The 25,350-nt window shown below is 41.6% G+C and overlaps 1 protein-coding gene across 4 annotated transcripts in view; it reads left to right on the top strand.

Annotated features, from left to right (window-relative positions):
* Positions 1-25,350, top strand: part of LOC131676708 (dynein beta chain, ciliary-like) — a 62,269-nt gene that overhangs the window by 599 nt on the left and 36,320 nt on the right. For all 4 annotated transcript variants that reach the window (XM_058955966.1, XM_058955964.1, XM_058955965.1 and 1 more), the window contains exons 2-9: positions 593-763; positions 1,146-1,234; positions 7,472-7,808; positions 7,861-8,126; positions 8,185-8,883; positions 8,944-9,241; positions 9,300-10,263; positions 10,313-11,574. In XM_058955966.1, the coding sequence (XP_058811949.1) occupies positions 593-763; positions 1,146-1,234; positions 7,472-7,808; positions 7,861-8,126; positions 8,185-8,883; positions 8,944-9,241; positions 9,300-10,263; positions 10,313-11,574 (4,086 nt within the window). The remainder of the gene's footprint in view (positions 1-592; positions 764-1,145; positions 1,235-7,471; positions 7,809-7,860; positions 8,127-8,184; positions 8,884-8,943; positions 9,242-9,299; positions 10,264-10,312; positions 11,575-25,350) is intronic.

The raw sequence follows: 25,350 nt of genomic DNA, 5'->3' as shown, positions 1-25,350 counted from the left end.
AGAAATGCCGAAATTTGTAAATTTCAAATTAGTATGATTTGAAATCATTGGTTTTTTTACATTTATACATTGGTACATTGGATATGTTGCGAAATAGGAGCTGCAAAAAACAGTTTCTTCTATGCAATCTTTCATTCGGATTCTGTACTGGAACTACATTTTTCACTAAATTTTTTTTTTAGAAAAGATTAAAAACCTAAAAAAGTGTTTTTTTATTATTATTGCTTACAAAACTGTGCTCGTGTTCCCATGTTTTTCTAAAGCTATCACAGGTCTAGCCCCAGAGAGAAACAATTGCCTATACATTGTTTTAATTTCATATTGTCTACTGCCTGCGGGGCATTTTTCCTAGCATTTAAATGGAATGGAATCTATTTTTCTTTCCTTCGACCAAAAAAATCTCAATGCGACACTTTCTAGATTGAATCTTGCCAACTGCCCTTGTACACCGAACACAAAAAAAATCACCTTTCATCCCATCATCATTACCATTAGCGAGCAGTTCCACGATCAACCTTCCTTCCCTTTACTAACCACGGCTTATTTTCCCTCTCTCTCTCTCTCCCTTCTACTCCCACCTGCGGTCGGTCAGCAAATCATGTACGGTGACCTTTCGGCGAGTCCCATCGATGACCTTGCCACGATAGTGGATGAGATATTCTATCCGATTATCAGCAACCCGAGGAATCAGGATGGCTGGCCGGATGTAATCAAGAAGGACGTCGACAGCCACTTCCAGGACCTGCGGAACATCATTACCGAGGTAATTAGCGCCTGTAGCCGTTCGTCGGCAGGACGGAAACCTACTGCTGTCCCTAAGCGAAACGGTACCAATTGTCGATTACGCAGGAATTCATTAGGTTAAGGGCTGTGCTTTGATGAAGGGTGGTCACGGACCTGCTACCAATAAAAAAAAAGATTATCCGTGAGACAGTGGAAGCTTCTTTGTTCACCTTCGTGCGAAGAAGACATTAGCTGGAATAATTCACTCTTGATTATGTGGGGGGAAACACCTGTGCTATTTTTAGCAGCTGAAAGTATGCAAATTCCACCAAAGTCAACCGGAACCGAGTCTAAATAGCTATACATAGAGGTACTGCCAGTCGCGTGATATGCCATATTTCACCGATGTTCTCTATTCGCAGGTTAAGGGTAATATCATTAATCAAACACTTCTGCCTATGCCGATATCGATCGGGGAGGTGGAGAGCGTTGGTCAGCAGATTGCCGAGGGGTGAGTAGAATGTGTTTTTCAAGGTCCAAGTAATATTTCAGTATTGTTGTTCGGCTTAAAAAAAAATACTAGGACAAAATATCCGTTGAAAGATCGCAGCTTTCGTATTTCGAAATTAAACGAAAGTTCTAAATTTGATAAACGGGTGCGGAATCCCAAAACATCAAGCGTTGTTTGAGTTTTTCAACATTTTTTGATTAATTTTGTTTTCAACAATTACTGAATTAGTTTAGCATATGCCGAACGCAGATTCGAAATGTCAAAATTGTAAAAAAGACAAGTTCCCGATTTCTAGTTTCCAAATCCCACACCGATTTCCCAATTTCCAGTTCCTGTGTCCTAAGTCTCAATTCTCAAATCCTAATTCATAACTCGTAATTCCCAATTATCAATTCTCAGTTCGTGACTCTCAAACTTTCTATTTTCAGTACCCAAATCCCAGTTCTCAATTTCAAATTTCTTGTTCCTATTATTCGGTTGCCTTATCCAATTTCCAGCACTCAAGTTAGAATCCCAAATCACAACTCAAAATTCCAAATTCTAAACTTCAAGTCTCCCCTTTGAAATCACTAATTTTCTGTTTCTAGCTCCTTAAGAGTTCTCATTTCCCACTTTCCTAATTCCCAGCTCCAAATTACAGTCTCCAATTAAAAATTCCGTTCCCAATCTTCAATTCCCAATTCGTAATTCCAATTTATCAATTTATCCAATTTATTTCTAAAATTTTCTATTTTCAGCTCCCAAATTCCAGTTCCCAAAGCCCTGTCCCCAACTTTAAAATACTTGTCCCTTTTCCTGGTTCCTATCAACCAATTTTCAGTTCCTAATTTCAAACCCTAAATCGCGATTCTCAGTTCCACACTTTTGATTATATAGTTCAAATTTGCTTATCGCAAACCTCACATTCCCTGTTTATAGCTCCTTCAGAATTCTCAGTTCACAATTTCCAATTCTATATTCCAAACTTCGAATTCCTATTCACAAAACTCAGTTCCCAATTAAACATACCTTTTCCAATTCCTAATTCCAAATTAACAATTTACAGTTCCTATTTCTCAAACAATCTATTTTCAGCTTCCAAATTCCGGTTCCCAATTTTAAATTTCTGGTTCTCAATTCCCGGTTCCCACCATCTAATTTTCAGTTCTCAGTTTCCTGTTCCAAACCACAGCTCTCAGTTCGAAATTCACGATTGCAAATTTTAAATTGTTCCTCCCAGCTACCCCCAGTTCTCAATTCCCCATTTTTAATTCGTGATTTCCAACCCTAATTTCTTTGGTTAAATGTTTCCCAATTCCAAAATTAGTTCCCAATTAACATGTCCCAATAGATAACTCTCAAACCCATATCTACCGATCCTTCATTCCTTGTTTCCAGTTCGATTCTCAATTCCCAATTCCTAAATTCTAGCTCCCAGTAACGAGCACTCTGTCCCCAATTCTCTATTCATAGTTCCAAATTTTCCCAAACCCTTATGTCCTAATCCCATTTCCTAATTTAACATTTCCATTCCCAATTCCCAGTTTTCAATTTTCAACTATTAACTTTTAATTCCCAAGTCCTAGTTACCAATTTTTAATTCTCAATTTCCGATTCTTAAGGTTCAAGTTACCTTTTTTGAGCATGTGTTAGTTTTGAACGCTGGGTAGTATGGGTAAGAAAAATTGTGTTCAGCTTTGCCACCGGATTATACATTTAAACCTTTTCAAAACACTAAAAGAAGAATATCAGCCGATTTATCAGATCACAACGATTCAAATCATACAAAATAGCTGCTGGAAAAACTATCGGTTTCGCTAAATGGTGCTTTTGAAAAAGTGGCTGTGATTTTTTGTCACACTACCACACCGTGCTGGGGCACGCAACACAACAGCGCAATGAAAAAACCACAGCCACATTTTCAAAAGCACCATTCAGCTAAGCCGATGGCCTTTCCGGCAGGTATTTTGCATGAATTGAATCGTGATGATCTAATAAATCGACTGATATTCTTCTTTTAGAGTTTTGAAAAGGTTTAAATGGATAATCTGGTGGCAAAGCTGAGCACAATTTTTCTTACGCACACTACCAAGCCTTGAGGTAACTTGAGCCTTAATTCTATTCTATGCATAAGCGATTTCGAGTTCCCAATTCTTCTAGTGCCACAATCCTTATCCCCAATTTTCAGTTCAAAACCATTTCTAATTACCGGCTCATAAATCTTAGTGCTCAATTTCTTATTTCCAGTTTTAACAAACACCACTTATCACTTCTCAGTTTCTAATTACCAGGGCGCAATTCTTAGATCCCGCTTGGTTCTTGGTCTTTCAACTTCCCAACTCTCAATATTCATATCCTTATTACTAATTCTCCGCTTCCGGCTAAACATTTTATGTTCCCGGTTCACCGTTTCCGATTCCTAACCCCGAATTCCCGATTCTCGATTCTCAGTTCCCAATTTCCTGTTCTCATTTTCCAGTTCTGAATTCCCAGTTGCCCATGTATAATTTTTAGTCCAAATTCAGTTCCCTAATCCCAGTTCCCAGTTTCTGAAAAGTTTCCAAATATACAAAAATCCATTTCTCAATTCCCAGCACCCGATAGCCAGTTCACAGTTTCTGTCTTTCAATTCCCAGTTCAAAAATGTTAACTCACCCACTCCGATTCCCAATTTCTCCTTCCCAAGCATAATTGCTTAATTCCTAGTTCTCATTCCACAAATTTGTAATTTTGTGTTTCAAAATTCACGATTTCTAATACCCAGTTTCTCAATTCCTAGCACCAAGTTTGCCAATTCAGAGTTCTCAATTTCCAAATTCCAATTCTCAATTTTCATTCCCCAGCCAATTTTCAATTCCTAATTACCATTTCTCGATTCCCAATGTCTTATTCCCAATGATCAATTCCAAGTTCACATCTACAAATGTCCTAATTTAGGTTCCCAATTCACATTTCTCAATTCCAAATTCTCAATTGTAAATTCCAAAATACATAACCTTCAATTTAGAAGTCTCGTTTCTCAATTCTCAGTGCCCAGTTCACAATTCCAAATTCCCTTTTCTCAGTTCCTAATTCCCAATTGCCTATTTAACATTCCTAAATCCCAATTTCTAATCCCTCAATTCCTATTATGAAATTAAATGTAAATATTTGGAACCGTGCCATGGGGATTGGGGAATTGTAAATTGGGAACTAGATATTGGGAACTGAAAATGAAGATTTATAAATAAAGAACTGGAATTAGGGAACCGGGAACGGGGATTTTGGACTGAAAATTATGCATGGTCAACTGAACACACAAAACTGTAAAATGAAAACGGGAAATCGAGAACTGGAAATTGGGAATTACGAATTGAGAATCGGAAATTAAGATTTGAGATTGAGAACTGTGAAATGGAGATGTTTTTTTTTTAAATTGGATGCAAGGAATTAGTAATTATGAATTGGGAATGCGATATTGAATATTGTTAAGTGACAATTGGAAATAGAAATTAGAAAGTTGGAGTTATGATCTGGGAAGTGAGATATAAGAACTGCACCCTAAAATTGGAAACTAATAATTTAAAAGTGGTATTTGTTGAAAATGGAAATAAGAAATTGAGCTCTGGGATTTATGAATTTTCCAATTTTTCAGATCCCTATTCCCGATTCCTAGTTATCAAATTTCTTGTCTCATATCAGTTTCAAGTTCCCAAATCCTAATTCCTAATTCTTCTTCAACTTTCTTGTTACCTACTACTAGTTCTAGTTCCCAACTGCCATGATCCAATTGCCAGTTCACAAGTACGTACTTCCGTTTCTTCCACCAGTTTCAGTTTTGAATTCCCAATACCAATTCCTGATTTTCCCAGCACCTAATTTTAAAATCCCAAACCCCAGTTCCCAGTCGTCTGCAATACTGAATTCCTAGTTCACTTTCCGTATTACCAGTTCCCATCTTCTAATTATCGGCTCTCTTTTATAAATTCCCAATTCGAAAATCAAAATACTCCATTCGCAACCGCAGATCTCGGTTCTCATTTTCGATTTTCGGATCCTTGTTCCCACTTATAAATATTAAATTCCCCACTCACAACTCCCAATCTTAAATTTCCGATTCCCAATTCCCTATTACCAATTACTTGTTAACAATTTCCAGTCCACAGTTCACAACTTCCATTATTTTAAAATTCTTCTCAAATTCTGATTCCCAATCGATATTTTCCTACTCTCAAATTCCAATTACCAATTTCTGATTCCCAGTTCCAAATTCCTAAGTTCCAATTACCAACTCTCAAGGCTCTCTGTACAGTTTTCAAATTTTATTTCCCTGTTTCCAGTTCGCAACTTCCATATCCCAATAATCGATTCCTAATGTGCCATTCCCTTATTTTTTATTCCCAGTTCCTAATACCTACCTTTCAATTCTCAGTTCCCAAATGTCCTTCGCAAAACCCTGTTCCTAATACTCCATTCACAAATTCCAAACTCGAGTAATATCCCCAGATTCCAGTTCTCAATCTTCAAATTCCGATTTCTCAAATACCAATTCCAAGTTCCTAATTCCCAGTTCACTGCTCTCATTTCCCATTCCCCGATTCACAATTCCTATTTCTCATTCTTAAATTTCAGTTTCCACTTCCCAGTTCCCAGATCAATACTCTCAATTCAAAATTTCTTAATTACCAATTCCTAGATCTCACATACCAGTTCGTAGTGCGCAATTTCCAGTTCCCAGCTCCAATTTGCTAATTCTTTATTCTAAATTCCCAATTGCCAGTTACTGATTTATTGTTCCCAATTCCTAAGTTCCAGTTCCCAGTTACCAACTCCCGATGCTCTATGTACTGTTCTAAAGCTTATTTCCTTGTTTCCAGTACCCAGTTCCTAATTCAATATTACTAATTTTGAATTCCTAGTTACTAATTCCTACTTCTCAATTCCCATTTCCAAAATTCCAATTCCTAATTCCCGATTCACAAATCTCAACCCCAAATTTTGAGTTCCCATTTCCCAGATTTGAGTTCCCAATTTTCAAGCAAGTTTCCAAATTTTTAAATTCCAATTTATCGATTCTAATTCCTAAATCCCAGTTCCCTGTTCTCAACTCCTTTTTTCCGATTTACAATTCAATTTTGCTGATTTCCTGTTCCTTATTCTTTAATTTCAGTTCCCACATTCCAGCTCTCTGTTTCCTGTTCTCTATTCCAATTTTCCGCTTCCCAATTTTCAATTCCTAGGTCTTATATAGTTCACAATCCGCAGTTCCCAAATTTTCTCAGTTTTCGATTTGGCAGTTTTTAATTATACAACTTTTTCCATTCTCAAATTTTATTTCTCAAATCCCGATTTGCTATTCTCAAATCGTAATTTTCAATTCTCTGTTCTATGCTATATTTCTCCTTAGTGGGAAATAATTTTGGTAAAAATAGTTTTTTCTCCATTAAGGAGAAAATTGTTTGAAACCATCTTTGCGCATGAAGAGCACAAAACCTATAATTAAATTAGTTATGAAATTTGCGTTTCGACTTCGTCCCATTGGAGTCCGACACTAACTTAGTGACAAGACTAAGCTAGCTCTAGCACTCAGGAACACAAATTGTATCTCCGTTTTTTGAAGCTAGCATCAATCCGGCGCTAGTTTAGTCCTGTCACTAAGTTAGTATCGGATTCTGATGAGACGTAGTCGAAACGCAAATTCCACAACTAATTTAATTCTCATTTCACCATTTCCAGTTTTGCACTTCCAAAATCCAGTTCCCAAATTCCAGTTAACAAATCTCAATTCCAAATTTTCACCCGATAAAATCTATGGTCACGTCAGACACTTCCGATTTTCAGTTCTCAAGCCTATGTTGTAATTCCAAATTCCTGGTTCCCTTTTACCGTTCGTCATTTTTAAATCCCACTTCCCAGTTCGCAAGCCCCGATTCAAAATTCTTCATCTAACTCGCAGCTCCTTCCAATTCAAAACTGCATGTTCCAAATTCCCAATCGCTACCTACCCTAACAGTTCCCATTCCCTCCAATTCCTCCGATTCCCCTCCGATTCTTAAGTCCCAATTAACAGTTTCTGATGCACCCAGGAGCGGATCCAGTAAAAAAATCGGGAGGGGTCCGAAATATGATTCTGGAATGAACATTGTACTATACGTTATTCGTCAAAAACTCATTTAGTGAAAAGTTTTGCTGGTCATATTTGGTTTGAAATGATGTTTGAAACTAATATGAAATTGAAACTAATTTAACATTACCCCACTTAACTCCACCCGCCTATAGTAACCCGGACGGCTGCTCGCTCAAGATGAAAAACTCGCTGGAGGGTATCGTGATCAAGTGGGCCTACCAGATCAATGACGTACTGAAGGAGGACTCGACGTCGATCTTCAAGGACGGTCACCATCCGTCGCCGCTGGAGGAGATCACCTTCTGGGATGCCCGGCAGAGCAATATGCGTAACATTTACACCCAACTGCTAGAACCCCGGGTTCGTCAGATCGGAATCATCCTGGAGGGTATCGATTCGGTGTACTTTTCCTCGTTCAAGTCCACGTTTCAGAGTGTAGTCGCGGCGGTGCACGAAGCGGATGATGTTACTCTGTATTTGAAGCCACTGGTAAGAGCCTTTTGAACAGTTGGAACCTGGCTTGAGTTATCCCTTGTTACAGAAAAAACACTTTGAGACGTTCGAGAGTACCGACTTTACGGACTCGCTGGAACTGATCGCACCGATGCTGCACTGCATCTGTATGATGTGGGGACATTCGTTCTACTACGGCACCAACACCCGTATGATGATTCTCTTCAAGATGATCAGCAACATGATGATCACCGAGGCAAGCAAGTGTTTGGACCCGGGATCGTTGTTTCAGGGCGAACCAGATGAGTGTTTGCTGAAGATTAACAACGTGATCGACAATTTGCTGTACTACAAGTAAGTTTCATCGAGTTCATTAGCTGACTCCACTGCATGTGCTTGTTTCGCTTCACAGAGATCAGTTCCATGATTTCCATGGTCGGTTGAACGAGTTTCGTCAGCCCGACACCCAACCGACTTACTGGACGTTTCGGCTTCAGACGATCTTCGACCGACTCGATCGATACCTTACCCGGTTGACCCAAATAAAGGATATTTTCTACACTGCGACGGAGTTTCGCAAGCTGGAAAAAGTTGAAATTGGAGGCCTACGAGGTCGTGCCATCAGCCGGAAGATGCAAGATATTTACGACGATTTCAACAAACTGTATCTTCGTTGGGGTATCATCCAGTACGATCCGCTAGACCCGGATCCTAACGATAAGACGTTCGAGCGTGACTTGGCCAAGTACCAGGAGCGTACGGATGTGATGGAAAGAAAACTGACAGCCCAGTTTGTGCTAGCCTTCGATGAGTGCAACAACGTAGAGCAACTTATGAAATTGGTACAAATTGCCGGTACACTGCTGAACCGTCCGCTAATTCTACCCGACATTCAACGGAAGATCACTAACATTGTCAATCTGTACAACAACGATCTAAATATTGTAAAACGAATCTTCGACGATGGCTGTGAAGGGTACGCGAAAAGTGGCCTGAATGGGATCCCAATCGATCCAAGCTTTCCACCAGTAGCTGGAGCAATTCTCTGGATCCATAAGATGCGAGATCGCATCACGAAGCCGATCAATGATCTGACCATGGTCGAGTATCCGTAAGTTTTACGTTCGGTTCTGTATCTTCCTCAAACTAACAATCTTTTCCTCGACAACAGACTCTTTAAAAACGAAGACGACGAGTATGTGATGAAAAACTACCACGAAATGATGCGACATTTGGAAGCCTTCGAAAGTAAACTATTCAAGGAATGGTCATCGAGTGTGGCAAAACATATCGCTTCACACATGAGCAAAGCCCTGTTGGTCCGTAATCCGGACAAGGGCTTACTGGAGATGAACTTCAATCATGCGTTGGTTATGATCCTGCTGGAGATACGCTACATGAAGCGGATGGGACTGGCGAATATTCCGGACAAGGCACTGCAATTCTCCGATTCGGAGGAGGCCCTTTGGGTAGGTTGTGACTTATTTTGTTGTTGTTCCAATGTAACATTGCCTATTTCTATTTCAGCAAGCTCGGATGAAGTTGATGCGGATTGTCGAATGGTACAACGAGATCGTCGAAAACTGCGTACCTTGTGAGCGTGATCTGATTCATAAAGAGATTGTCGCCATCGATAAAACCATTGAACTGGCCTGCTCCGGAAGGATCGATTGGAACAACTACGAAGCGCCCTTCATCGAGAAATTCTACGATAGTCTCGACAATCTGCACGGCCGGGTATTGAAGGCCCAGAACAACATCAAGAGGATTCAGGAGAGTATTCGCAGCTGGGGGCAGGTTCCGATGTATCAACGAAAGGACGGCGGCACAGACGGTCTGCTGGATATCGACGATCGTCCCGGGAAGGTTCAACGGCGGTTGGAGGCTTGTTTCGACACGAAAAAGTTAATCAATATTGCGATCGAGCAAAACTTCCGATACTACTTTGACTTTCCGGTAAAGTTGGAGGAAAAGGCAGTCTCTGAGATGAGCGTGAAAAGGGCAGCCACTGTTGAGTCCCTGCTAGTGGTTAAAGAATCGTCCGCCGAGGAGATAGTTGATGAAGATCAACAAGAAGCTGGCGAGGTAGGGTCACAAGCCGGTTCGGAGGATGTGCTTTCTTCGAAAAGTGCTGAAATCGATCGAACGGCTTCGCAGCTGTCTTTGTTCAGACCCTACCAGGAGTACGTTGATTCACTGGTTTCGAAAGAGATTCTGGACTCTATCAACACCAGCATCCGGTACATTAAGTTTGAGATGGAGAACCGTTTGGAGCACGATGCTCCGATCTTCGAGATAAAGTACGAGCTACATCCTCCTAAAACATGCTTCGTACCAACTTTGGATCCCTACGATCCAAACGGTTTTCTGGTGATGGTTGAAGGTCTGCTGACTGATATCTACTGTATGAGTACCATTTCCAGGGTTGCCCAACCACCGGAAGCTGAACGAACTGATGAAAACGGCGAGGTTACCTTGGCAACCTATCTAGGTAAGTTCTAACCAGAAAACGCCACGCATACTAATTTAAATGTTTTCAGATCACCTTGACGATAATCTGGAAATCGAACGAATGAAGGACTCGATCATCAACCGTTTGATCCAGACGGTGCGTGAAGTGGATGACTACACTCAACGATTCGATGACTACAACTATCTCTGGTTGGACGATAAACACTCCGTCCTGGAGCAGTTCCTTAAATACGGTCGCCCCTTGACGCCAGACGAAATGGAGATGTTGCTTTCTGCCGAAACTCCACTCCGCGAGGTTGCTCCAACGCTAGAGCAATTCAAGGTACAGATCGATAGTTACTACGACCTGTACGATAAGATCTTTGTCGACATGGACGTCTCCACGGTGTTCGACGTGTGGTTGTCGCTAGATCTGCGTCATTTTAAAACGGTTCTACTGCTGGAGATTAGTAAGTGGTCTAATCTGTTCAAGAACAATTTGATCGATAAGGTTGTGGTAAGTCTTCAAGAACTAGAAGACTTCGCCAACGAGTGTGATGAGATATTCGTGCTAGAAGCAGCGGAAGAAGATTTCCCTACCTTGTTGAAGATTCTGTCTGCATTGAACAAGCTAAAGGAGCGTGAGAACACCTACGACAATATGTTTGAACCGCTGAAAGCCACGGTCGATCTGTTGAAAGGTTACAACGTCGAGTTTGATGAGAACGTGTACAAACAGTTTGCCGAACTGCCGGAGCGTTGGCTTCATATCAAGAAAACCGCTATGAAAGTTCGTGAGAAGATAGCTCCGGCGCAAGCCTACCAGGTGGATCTGATCAAGAAACGAATCGCGCTGTTCGACATCCGTTCCAAGTTGTACAGGGAAGGTTTCAAGAAGCTACCCTTCTTCAAGGTTCCCTGCGAAAACGTGTACCAGATGTGCAATCAGGTCAACCTGGAGCTGAACATAATGGAAACTCAGATGAAGAGTTTAAGCGATTCGGCTGCGCTGTTCGAGCTGTACCCTCCGGACGATCTTAAGCTGCGGCAGTGTCGGAAGGAAATTCGCATGGTAAAACAGATCTGGGATTTTGTGTATGCGGTTGAATCGTGCGTTAATGACTGGAAGAAGACGCCGTGGAAGAAGATCGACGTGGAAGCGATGGAAGTCGAGTGTAAGAACTACGGAAAACAGATTCGCCAGCTGGACAAGGATATGCGTGGGTGGAATCCGTATCAGCATGTGGAGGCGGTGCTGAAAAATCTGCTGACATCGCTGCGGGCGATCACGGAGCTGCAGAATCCGGCGATCCGGGAACGGCACTGGATCGAGCTGATGCAGGCTACGAAGGTGAGTGGGTTTTTATGCTTGGCATGCGAATTGATCGGTTGCTAACCTAAGCTAAATGATGTGAGTTTATTTTTAAATATTTTCCAGGAAACAGTTTTATGTGCTTTTTAGGGTAACAATTCCTCGAATTACTAGAGTTACACGATGGTAACTGTTTTATATAATTAGTCTTAACGTTCACTGGTGAGGTGACTGTAGGAATAGAGCCAATCAATGCGGTTGCGGTGGATTTTCTCCTTTTCTAACCACAAATTCTTCAAAACAATTTAGCGATTGCAATTAATAGTTTAGAATTTTTAAAAGTGTCGAGAATTTACTTGAAAATTCTTCGGAATACTATATATAGCTACAAATTCATTGCAATTGATGTAAGCTATAATTTATACATCCTTCAAATTTATTGAATATTCTCACAAAATGATTTATAAAGCAATGCATAAATTTAGAAATAAGATTTATTTAGTAAATAGCTCCATTTGGAGCATTAGAGCTTGGTTCTCGGAAGGGCTCCCTTTCAGAATCACTACAATTGCAGACCAGACGGGTAAAGTCATCCACTAAAACACTGCTTATGGTGAATTTCAGCAGGCCGTAATTTTGATTGTTATACTGAATGTTCGGATCAGGTGAGGGGGCGTGAAAACTTCATTTTTCATGAAAAGGATCCAGTTTATAGTATTAGCGTTATGATATATTACCCGATTTAGGCCGATATCAAGATAATCGAAAGATGTACAATGGTCTGGTTTCATTTAGAATCTGTTATTTGACCCGCTAATGCAAAACTCATTCAGAGCAAAGGGTTGTGTCTAACACCACCTCTCTCCCAGACCACGCAAAAGTTGGTCGGTTTTCTACATTCAGAAATATTAGATTTGCACTACTTATGTGCTTCATCAGTTCAGAGCCTGTCAGATTGATATCTGAACTGACCCAATTGATCCTTAGCACAGAATTGCACCTTGACTTAGGGACGCCTTCCTGTTTTCAGTCATCTCCTATGATATGGGAACAGTAAATAAATGTTTGGCTGAAATATTTCAAACCTTCGGCATCTAGACAGATTCCTCTGCATACACCGCAATTTGATGACCAAAATTCAGCAAAACTCCACCAAGCTTCCATCACTTAGCAAACTTTCAGCCAACGAAAAATTGGCAAAATTCTGTACTATGCTATATGTTTACTTAGTCGAGCCAAGTTTAGGTAAAACAATTTTTATTCCACTTGCGGGATATCACGCAGGGCTAGGGGTTTGCTCAGAAACACAAATAGTATTTTCGTTTTTAGAGCTAGCATTAATTCGACGTTAACTTTGTCCTATCACTAAGTTAGTGTCGGATTCTGGATGAGACGGAAGTTGAAATGCAAATTCCATAACCAAAACTTTGTCGATTTTAGGCGAAAATTGTTCGGTGTGCTGCATCGTCACATGGGGCCATATCCGAAGAAAAAGAGGTGTGTACCTAATTCAGTCGGAGCATAATGCTTGATTTAGCACCACTTCCTTTCTGCAAGACTACGTACCAGGAATATATGAAAACCCAACAAGGCAAATTTGAGAAGCAAAACAAGAACGGAAAAAGAACAACTGATAGCGCACATTCATCAGTTGAAGCACTATCTGTAACCAAAAATAACCACACTAGAGAAAAGATCGGGAAATAGGACCAGCACCTACAGGATCAATCCTGTGATCTAGAAATAACTCACCAGTCGTCTTAGAGGCGAAGCGTGGCTGACAACAGAAACTAAACCTTACCTTCAACAAATGGACAACCTCATCAGACAGTCTACCTAGGTAACCAATAAGCATGCAAAATGTGTCTTAACCGCTACCTGATAAGTATTTATCAGGAATTAGTAGCGACGGACCTAAATGGTCCATTCTCCATGTTGACTGAAAATTTGTGCCTTGCCATGATTTATCTTTTCGTCGTTTCCCCCAACGCCTCCGAAGAGATACTGTCATTCAAATTCGGCTTAAACCGATTTAGGTTTATAAACTATCGTCGTGACATTTGGAAGCCATAGTTCAACCCTTTTTCGCTAGAAATTTAAGAGAACGGTCGTCGATACTGCAAAAATACTTCTGTATTTTCTCTGTAAGCGACTTGATTCTCAGAACATCCCATCAAACTGCCCACGAACCAGGATTATGGAACACTAGCTTCATCAAAACATCAGTACTCTTCAAAAATTCCTTGGGATTCCACGGAATGTAAAGAAATACTTTATTCTAGTGAAGGCTATATGGTTTGACAATAAAACGGAAGTCCCCTGCCTTCTCTCGTATCTCCTCCAATTTCCATTTCAGCTAGGTACAGTTTTGTTCGTTATCCGGAGAGAACCAAACAATACCATACCTAGCCAAACTCATTGAAACTGGGGATGAATGAGATAGGAGGGATTGAAAGTCCCCATGAAGATTTTTTAAGAGATCATCCTTCAACGCAATCGAAAAGTGACCTTTCTCCAATATTGCTTGCACTCGAGAAATATTGAGACTCGAAGACTCTATACAATGAGCCGAAGCATTGTTGAAGAGAGCACCTCTGCGGTTGTGCGGATTCACACCTGATGTTGTGGGAAGTGACTCAATTTTCGATTCCCCGAAAATCCAAAAAGGATCTACATCCATTTACAATCTAGCAAAGTCCACACAATTCAATTTAATTTTTTCTACCACCTTTCCAAAATTGAAATATCACACAGTAGAACCGCAAGAGGTTGCTACATCTAGGCGTTTAAAGGATCAAAGACGATGTACTTATGATCAGATAACGACGGTTCGAGCTCGTTGTTTACGGGCCAATTTGCCAACTCATGCGTAATACAGTCAGAACAGAGAGTCACATCTAACACCTCTTCTCTGGCAGATCGTGCAAATGTTGGGTGATTTGCTACATCAAGTATGTGCAAATTTGCGCTGCTTAAACAGTCCATCAATTCGATGCCTCTCAAATTGTTATCTGAGCTGCCTCAAATTATGTGGTGCGTATTTGTATTACTGCTGATTATGGGTGGAAACCCATTTCTGCCACAGTATGACGCACCCCTTTTGAAATCATCAGAAGGTGCCATGATTATGCGGCGAATATGCTCGAACAATAGACGTATTTCCTGTTTATGTTATCAACAGTCACATTGACTGTGACAGCACAAATATCACGAGTTTGAGGTCGGATAAAAGATATGCCATTTTGTTGTAAGCTGCGAAGACGGGGTTAAGTAGCTTTCCAACATAGAAGTTTACGGTTCTTGAGCCTATGAAAGCTTTTGCTTCCTGCAAAAGGTGGGATAGATTCATAGTTCACGACACTCCGACTGGCATATCTTAATCACGCCAGCCATTCATTTCTCGGCATGGAGAAAGAACTCGACTCGAGGACGCCTGTTTTCAGTTGCCTCTTACGACATGGGATCCGGAATCCAGTGGATCAATTCTTGGCTGAGATACTTCAACCTGCCGGATGCCACACGGCTTCTAGGCTAGGCTAGGTTTAGCCAGGAGAAAGATAATAGACTGTCATCAACCTCCTAGTAGACCAACGTAACATCTGGTGTTAGTCGTCTCTATGTCGAACAAAAACCAGTGCAATTCTTGGCTGAAATACTTCGAGAGATTTCAACCCGCTAGATTCCACATGGCACAACCCTTGATTTCGCATATACTTGAGTCACGTAGCTTTTGTCCGTATTTCGGTGTACCACGTGGTATACCATGAAAAGGCAAAAAAGCTTGCAATTCCACGTTGTTAAGTGATAAAATGTAATATCTGGGTAATCTGACACCACGTAGCATTGCTGTTTCCTCTAGCTACTCTGTCCATTTCGGAGTGAGGACCACAGGGAGTTTAATCATTCCAATTTATTTACAAGTGCCACACTTTTTTAGAATTTTCAAATGGATTGTAACCGGACTAAACACTTTCAACCGATCAAAAATTTCCATCATAGACTTCAAAAGCGCTCGCTTGATGAGAACCATGTCACCAAAGTTGTCTCCATTAAAGTCGACGCTTTGAGGAATTTCTTCCGCATTCCCAGCGATGTTCGAGTGGTAAGAACAACAAAATAAAACGCTCTAGTCCTTCCTTCGTGACACTGGAACATGACAGGGACTATGCACGGAGCATACTCTGCACATATGACGAACAAATTGCCACGTGTCAGTTTGTGATAGAAAATAGTAGCTTCAACGCCTCTTTCATTAATTTGTCTGGCTGTTGACTAAAGTATGATGCAGAATCGAAGGAAATATAAATTCATTCACCTACCAAAGCATCCATTTGTTATTTATATGACATGTGTAATTAAAGTCAGAAGAAGGCATCTTTTACATTTTCGAGCATAAGTAAACTGCGTAATCTGGTGCATTTTTGTTCGATAATCCCAGAACCAGCACAGAAACAAAGTTTAGTTTGCCACTAAAGTTGAATTTTAAGCGAAAATAATTGAATGAATGCGCTGCACCGAACAGGTGAAAGTTGAGACAAACAAATGAAACATTCTCATCAGCGCGACGGGCATTGATGGAATTTTGTACTTCTTTCAAGTTCACCCGGTGATGTCATATTTGAAGGTGTGATTATTCATTGTGAAGAGGTTGTTAGCATAAAGCCGCTTAGGATGATTGAACATAGTAGTATGTCGAAACGTACGGTAAAATGCATCTTGTTTTAATTCACACCGAAGTAAAATCGATGACCGTCCATGCCAAATTTCCTTGCGGTGATGAAAGCGATGCAACAAATCGAAGAAGCATAAGCAATAAGCAATAAAACTAATAATTCAATTTTTTGGTCTTTTGGCTTAAGTGCCAATACCTTATTTAGGACTGGTGGTATCCAACGGGGAAAAACGATCGGAAATGGTGAGTGAAGCTAAGCAATCATGTGAAAAAATTCACCACCCAGAGGCGAGACTCGAACCCGCAACCTTTGAGACTCCGGCCCAATGCACTAACCCTTATGCTATCCCTGGGTATGGTGACATCCCAGAAAGAACATATGATTATCCCACTGGCGACGGTGATCGTACCCTGCTTGCAAAGCGAGGAATCACACACAACGGCAGCTGATCACCCCAACACATTTGATCTATTTAATTTCCCCGCTAGATAACCAAGGCCCGGGTTTTTATAATCGTCTGATGTCTAATTTTTAGTTCATTACCCATCGTACTTCGGTGGGTGACAGAGCTAATGAAGACTGTCGATTTCTGGTCCCTTGCCCAGTGAACAGAGGTATGACGGGAGCGAGCCCGCCCGTTCGAATTAAACTAATAATTAAATTTTTTTGGTCTTTTGGCTTAAGTGCCAATACCTTATTTAGGACTGGTGGTATCCAACGGGGAAAAACGATCGGAAATGGTGAGTGAAGCTAAGCAATCATGTGAAAAAAATTCACCACCCAGAGGCGAGACTCGAACCCGCAACCTTTGAGACTCCGGCCCAATGCGGGTTCGAGTCTCGCCTCTGGGTGGTGAATTTTTTTCACATGATTGCTTAGCTTCACTCACCATTTCCGATCGTTTTTCCCCGTTGGATACCACCAGTCCTAAATAAGCAATAAGAAATTGCGCGCATGATTCAATAGTAACATTACAAAAAATTCTTTATATTTATTTGTTGTTAATATGTAAAAAAAACATGGCTCCGTTAAGTTCACACATTAAGCCGTGTCAAATAAAAGAACTCAATAACAAAAATTAGAGATAGCGCAATTGTCAATAGGATTGAGAACGGTTGCCAAACTGTGGATCCACGAAGTACGAAAGGTTATTCGAGAGATCGCTAAGGCTGTTGGTAGTAACGGAATCCCACTCGAGCATCTTTAAGTCGGTAATGACCTACAGTACGAAGCAATACCGAGATCGGGATGATCTGGTTGTAAGAAAAAGTATCCTCGGATCGGTGAGATGGCCTTATGCTCTGATTACCAATATAGCCACAAACTCAGGCGTGATAGCAATCCTCAATATCGCCTATGAGTGCTCCATTCTGTTCAACATACTGCGTACGTTGACTAAATTGGTTGACGGTGAATATCACAACATACGATTTACGACTGAGCAGATGTTTACTCTGCAACGTGTCGTGTACAAAAATACGACTGGCGAACCCACCATCCGTTTGTGGATTTCAAAGCAGCGTACGATCCAGTGAAACGAAACGAACTGGGCACACCACGTTTCAGCACGACTTCAAGAAAACCGATCGCGTCATACAGCTGAATGGGTAAAAATTTACCCGCTGAATAACCAGAGAGACCACTTGGGAGAAGGGGGGTTCCTTCTCTTCCGATTATCACATCGCATGGTTTGGTATGCTTAGTATGAGTCAATTTTGATTTGAAGAGTATGAATACTGCAGATTATTTGAAAATAAATAACTCAAATAATAAATGCAATCCATTGACGTCATTCAGGTAAGAAAATGAGGAAGTGGCAAATGAGGTGAAAAACCAGGAAACCACAGAAGAAAATGTTTTTTTTTTCGAGAGTTGTCCTACTCAGGGTGGCCAGACCTACGGATTTATCGGTAGTCCTACCGATTTTGGTCTTCCCTACCGATTCACAGACGACCAAGGCAAAACTACCGATATTTTGTTATTCCTACCGAAAACTACCGATTTTTATTAATTTTGGACACATTTGTATTTGTATTTGTATTTGTATTTAAAATTTATGTTCATCTGACACTAAGTCTTAATGAACTAAACTAAAAATAATTAACCTAATGTAACAGCAAACGGTGACGAAATTGTGATGAATTATAATTGAGGTCAAAGTGCTCGGCAAGCTCGTTGAAGCGACGAACCATCGTCAAAATAGGACTATTAGCAGCGTAGTTGGTGTTTCGCATTTCGATGTGTAGTAATGTCCGAGGGCGAAGAACACGGGTTCGGGCGTAGAGGTTGATTTGTCCAAGGAGATCGGGAACATCATACTCAGCCAACAGAAGCTTTGATATGAAAATGGCCTGCGAAGTATGTCTACGTTCTTGCAAAGTATGTAGTCCTAATAGTCTGCAACGGTTCTCATATGTTGGCAGGTTCAACGGATCATTCCAAGGCAATTGACGTAAAGCATATCGTATAAATTTGCGCTGGACAGCTTCAATCCTTTCACTCCACGTTGCATGATAAGGGCACCAGACGATGTTTGCAAATTCCAACAGCGAGCGCACCAGTGAGCAATATAAAGCCTTGAAACACAGAGGATCCCGGAATTCGCTAGAAATTTTGAACATAAAACCTAGAAGTCGATTTGCTTTGTCGATGGTCGCTGACAGGTGATTGGTATAAGTTAGTTTTTCATCAAGAGTAACACCTAGATCTTTTACGTGGTCAACGCGTTGCAGCTGAGTTCCGGCAATGTTGTAGTTAAAATTAAGCATGTCTCTTGTACGATAAAAACTGATGACAAAACATTTCGTAACACAAAGGATCAACATGTTTCTTTGACACCAATTGTAAAATGTATCAATGAGACACTGTAACTCACGGCAATCGGCTTCATTCCTTATCACAAGAAATATCTTCAAGTCATCGGTGAAAAACAGTTTCCCTCCACGCATTAGAACAAAGACCGCATCATTCACGAACAATGAAAATGGTAATGGACCTAGTGTACTACCTTGGGAAACTCCGGAATTATTGCAAAAAGATTCAGACACGTTGTCGCCAATTTGCACGACGCACTCGCGGTGAACAAGGTAGGATCGAAGCCAGTGGCAGAAACTCGAGGTACATCCTAGTTTATCAAGCTTTGCAAGCAGTATCTCATGGTTTACTGTGTCGAAAGCGGCCTTAAGATCTGTGTAGACCGTGTCCACCTGGAGTTTCCTGGATATGTTTTCAATGCAAAACGATGTGAAGCTAACTAAATTCGTCTCAACCGATCGACCAGGGAAGAATCCGTGCTGACAAGGACTTATTAGCAAAAAACAGCACTTCGTTGATAAGCGCTTCGAAGATTTTCGACTCAACTCTCAGCGAAGTGATTCCCCGGTAGTTCACGATGTTGCTTTTGTCATTTTTCTTGTGAACCGGAAACATAACTGAAAACTTCCAATCATCGGGAAATTTTTGCTGCTGAAGCGACATATTGAAAAGGTGCGTCAGTGGGATCCTAAGATATCGGAACATTTTTTCAGAACAGCAGACGGCATAGCACTTTGTCCTGGAGCATAAGACGATTTTGTTTTCCGTATTGCAGAGAGAACCGATTGTACTGAAATAGTGAATACATCCATATCCACTGCCCCAATGGGAACATCACGGGTCGCGTTTTCGAGCTCGACGGCAGATGGCACATCAGTCGTGAAGACACTTGAAAAGTAGCTGGCAAATAGGGAGCATTTTTCCGCCGTTGGAGTCGCTACTTCGCTATTGTAGACCATCCTAGACGGAAGACCCGTTTCCTTTCTCTTCGTTTTAACAAAAGCCCAGAATCCCTTCGGATTTCGTCGTAAGTTTTGTTGGATGCGGTTCACATATTCTTTGTACAGCAATTTATTGTAACAGCGGTACTCATTACTGGCGAGTGCGAAAAAGCGCTTGAGAATAGGGCATCGACGATTTGTGTACGCACATAGGGCTTTGGCGCGGGTGCGTTTCAGATTCCGAGGCATGGCGTTAGACCATGGAGGCTTCTTGGGAGGTTGATATTCTGGCTCGGATTTTTCAACACAGTCAATGAGTAATCGGTTATAGAGATCGACTGCAGCATTTACATCAACTTGATCAAGTAGTACACTCCAGTCAATCAGCGATAGGGTGCGACGTAGTGCTGCTAAATCAGTTTTGCGAAAATTACGACGATTCACAGCTAAAGCTTCTTCATATTGTGGTGAACTAATTATGGAAATGGATATTTCCAATGCGGGATGATAGTTATCCAAAGGAACGATAACATTGGAAGCTTCACTCACAGAACACTCAGGCAAAGCATTCTCATTGACGAACACAAGGTCAAGAAAACGGGATTGATGGTTGGAAATCGTGCTTACTTGATTTAGTGCGTGAAAAGCCATCCCGTCCAAAAGTAAGCGGCTGGCAGGATTTGTTGTCGAGGATAACGGGTTAGGGTAAGCGTATCCACGTCCAGAAGAAACCCACATCAGTCCTGGTTGGTTGAAATCACCAAGAACTATTATCACATCGTTTGCATCTGCCTGAGAAGAAGCATGTTCTATAGAGTCGAGATGGAGCTGCGTAATAGTGCAGTCAAGTCGCTTTTCTGGAGGAATGTAAACAGCTCCAATAAAATAGCTCTTCGTCTGCGTAGTAATCTTCGTCCAAACAACTTCAATGCTTGATGAACTATCTACACCAAATTCACAGGAGGCTAGTGCGGAAGAAACAGCGATCAAAACTCCCCCGCCGCGACCATGAACACTGTTATGTGCGCTTCGATCCGCACGATAAACCGCATAAGAATCCCCGAAGTGCTGCATCGATGTAATACGAACATCAAGTCAAGTTTCCGTCAGAACATAAATATCGTAGTCGCCGTCAAGAGCAGCCAAGTACAAGTCCTCGATTTTCGTCCTTAGCCCTCTGACGTTTTGGTAGTATAGCCGTAAATCGTCAGTGCCACGTGGCAATCGTGCCGACATGCTGAAGGGGCGTGATGTACCCGATGGCATGCTAGAAACCAAAAGGTTTTCAGGAAGCGGATCGTCATTTAAAGCAAAATACTCGCCTGGGAAGGGAGTTCGGAAGACCCCCTCACGACCTCCGAACGCAGGGCCGGGACGACTGAGCTGGTCGCTGGCTGGTAGCACGACTGCGTCGGAGCGCTCGGGGGCTTCCGTAGTACGGTATAACAGGCGTCCCGGTGATGGCAGCGCAACTTGAATTTGTTTGTGCAGTCTCGGCGATGGCGGCGAAATTATTCTTCGTTCAAACAACGGCAAATTGTCGGACATGCGTCCCGATGGTGGTTGAATTATTCCGTCATAGCTGATTGAACTGATGATGGGAAGCAGGCTGATGAGTATCGGCCTGAACTGGCGACTGATCTGGCTGCGGATAGAGGGGTTTCCAAAAATTTCCAGCTGATACGGTGCGATTGCTCTTGAATTCGCGGAAAAGAATTCCTTCGGGCCATGTTGAAGCAGATAGGGCTCGCGCCTTGAGCTCAGGTTTGATTCCAACTTTAAACGAGATGAAATTCATTGTGCTTACGTCACGATCCTTTGCAACAAGTCTAACGACTTTCACGTCATCGGTGATAAGACGCTGTTTCGCCAAAATGGAAATTTGGTCAACAGAAACATCGCGTGCAATACGTGAAAGGTAAAGCCAAAACTTCGGTGTACGATCAGCTACTATTATCGTGCCAAGAGATGGTGAAACAGGCATACCAGTACCACGTAATAGAGATGAGACATTAGATTTAGCCCCATCTTTATTCGGGAAAAGACGGCGAGCTTTGTTACGACTGGCTTCGGCAAATAGACGTTGAGTAGTCTTCGGTGTCAATGAATTAGAATTTATAAGGGCCGTAAAATACGAACGAATCTCCAACTTCAACTCAGTTAGTATTTCACCCTTAAGTTGTTCGACAATTTGGTTGTGTGCACCTAACACCTCTTCCTGTTCAACCTCATAGGCAGCTCTTACAGCTTGTCGATGACGCTTATCGGACATCAGATTAGTGCAGGATTTGCATAGCCAAAATATCTGCTTATTATTTAAAACATCGTCAAAGCAGTTCTCGGCAATCCCGCTGCATTTGGGATGAAAAGTAGCATTGCAAAATCCATGACAGGAGATGTGCGTTCCCGCAATATCATTTGCACACGAGTGGCACAGCAGCGTATTCATTTTCATTCAATCACACCACACACCACACAAAGCCGAACTGTTGTGATTGCACGATTCTGCGAACAATGCCGCTCCACAAGCTACTGCTGTCTCGTAAATGAGCGGGTTGATAGGGCAGCAATAAAATTGATTTTCACGGTAAATTAAATTGCTTCTTAACGGATAATACTATCTTTGATTGGCCTTCGTCACCTCACGGGATCGTAACACAAATAACAAGCGTAAACTAAACACGTAACACGTTAAAAATCAAAAAGAATATGGGAGCGTTGTTTACTCAACTCAACACAACTGATGTTTGCACAAGTTTACCCCACAGTTTACAAATCCTACTCAATATTTATTTTTTGGGTTGGATTTGGTCTGAGATCTGTGTTGTCAGTATTTTACAATTCTATGTCAATACTACGTTTTTGGGACAACAACCCGGCCTTCCGATAACTACCGATAAACTTTCAGTGACCCTACCGATATTAAGGAATTCTATCTGGCCACCCTGTCCTACTGGAGCTGTAGAGCTAGATTCTCGGAAGGGCTCCCCGTCAGAATCACATACTACAATTTGCAGACGAGACAGGCAATGTCGCCCCAAAAAAACACTGCATTAGGCCAATTGTAGCGGGCCGTGATTCTGAATGTGATATTCATTGTACGGTTCAGGTATGTGCGGGCGTAGGGATTCGCGATCGCGTGTATCATCGCGAAGGGCTCGAACATTTGTACGTTAACGTGCTCGATCGCGTGTGCGTTTGTATGTCGCGTGTGCTAACGAGTATGAACTTCGCGTGTATAAATTCTATTTTATAACCGTGTGCCTTTCGCATATTCGCGTGTGTTCTAGAATGATCGCGCGCGGACCGTGAATCTGATACTTAATTTTTTGTGTACGGTTCAGATTCCAGAAGGAAGTGGGCTCTTCCATATCATTAGAGATCCCAATCATGTCGTCGTAGAACGCGTGGTCTAGTGGATATGAGCTTTATTTTTTTTTTTGATTGGTCCACCTGAATGTATGGACCTAAATTGCTAGAATAAAGGTTAAAGATTTCCAGACGTGACCGATTCATGATCGCGCATTTGCGGGTTGGCGTTTGAGATCGCGTTTGTAACTTCGTAAGTACTAAAACGTTCACACAATTGCCGCAGTGTTATCAAGTTTACGCGATCGCGGGCATAGGTGTGCGTAGATGATCGCGAAGGGCTTAAGCGTTCGTATGTTGACGTGTTTGTCGCGTGTGCTCGCGTGTATGTGACTTCGCGTGTATAAATTCGTTTTTGAAACCCTGCGGCGCTTCATATATTCGCGGACCGTCATTCTGATCTTTAGTTTTCGGTGTACGGATCACATTCTGACAGAGAGAGAGAGAGAGAGAGAGAGAGAGAGAGAGAGAGAGAGAGAGAGAGTTACCCCATATCACTAGAGTTTCCAGTCATGTTGCCATGGAACGTTTTGTCTAGTGGATATGGGAGTTATTTTTCAATTTTATTATTTTTTTTATTAATTAACAAGGACCTATATTGTTTGTACCGAGGATAGAGACTTCCGGACGATCCCGATTCATGATGGCGCGAGCGCAGGAGTTTGTAGGTTGACGCTTGAGATCGTGTTGGCAAGTTTATGAGTGCTGAGATTTTCACCTTATCACCGGGGTGTAATCATGTTTGCGAGTTCGTAGGTTGCTTGGAAAATCGCGAGGGGCTCTAACGTTTGTGCGCTGACGTGATTTTGTAACGTGTGTTCTTGAATGGTCTCGCGAACCGTGAGTCTGATATTAAATTTTCAGTGCGCGGTTAGAATTCTGCCAGAGAGTGGGATCGTTTATATCGATAGGGTTCGCGGTCATGTCGCCATGAGACGTGTTGTCTAATAGGTATGGGCGTATTTTCTTAATTGGTCCAGCTGAAGGCATGGACCTAGGCTTCCAGGATCAAAAATAGACTTTCGGACGTGACCGAGTCGTAATCGCGTGCACGATGGCATTTTTGTAGGTTCCCGCTGAGACCGCGTTTGAGAATGTGTGAGTGTTAAGACGTTCACTATCACCATCTTTGTTGACCCAGCTGAAGACGAGTGTAGAATGGCAGTATAGGACTCGAAAAGAAGAAATAAAAGACAATATATGAGAGACGTAATAGATTAGATAGGTACAAGATACAGCTGAAGTTATGATCATCACATGAGACATACATTAGTACTTCAAGCACTACTAATACTTGAATAGCCAATCACCACACATAGCACATCCTTTCTCAATTATCTATTTGTTACTGGTTGATTGTTGGTTATGAGCTGGTAAATAGAGGAAAGGTATAGAACAGATAAAAGGCTCATATCAGCCCTCCCGGCCTCCTCGACACACCACTATCGAGGCGTATTGTAATCAACATCTTGAAGCGGGCTTCTTATATAAATCAAATCCTCAGTAGTCATAATGTTTGGTGGATTATTAACATGAGAACTAATTAACCTCTAGGAGTAGAACTTGGTGCAAATAAAAACTAAAAAGAGCGAAGGTCCTTATATTTAGATAACTCTATTGAATCTATTGTGGCTTGATGATGTTTACAATACCGTCAATCCCATCAACCTGCGAGAGGGAGGAAACCACAGAAGAAAATGTTGAAAAAAAAATATTCCAACAGCTCCTTGCGAATGTCTTTTTCGGTGTATTCGTCGTCATCAGAGTGTGGAATTGAAGTTGTGCATTCCGACTCACGTGGTTGCTTAGCTATGCAAGGATCACGTTTGCGCTTTGGAGCATTTTTTGGATTCCTTTTTATTTTCTTTTTCGTTCATGTTTTTTCGATTATCTACTTCAACAACACATTAAATTATTATATCGTTAAATTATTATACTGTTAGCTCTCGCGAAATATCTGACACGCTTTCATTGATGACAATCAGTTTCCTTTCACACGAGCACGTAATGTTTTGAAC

The sequence above is a fragment of the Topomyia yanbarensis genome, chromosome 1 (genome assembly GCF_030247195.1).
Source record: "Topomyia yanbarensis strain Yona2022 chromosome 1, ASM3024719v1, whole genome shotgun sequence".
Taxonomy (NCBI): Eukaryota; Metazoa; Arthropoda; class Insecta; order Diptera; family Culicidae; genus Topomyia; species Topomyia yanbarensis.
Note: the sequence above shows the minus strand (reverse complement) of the source record. Positions and strands in the feature narration are given on the sequence as shown.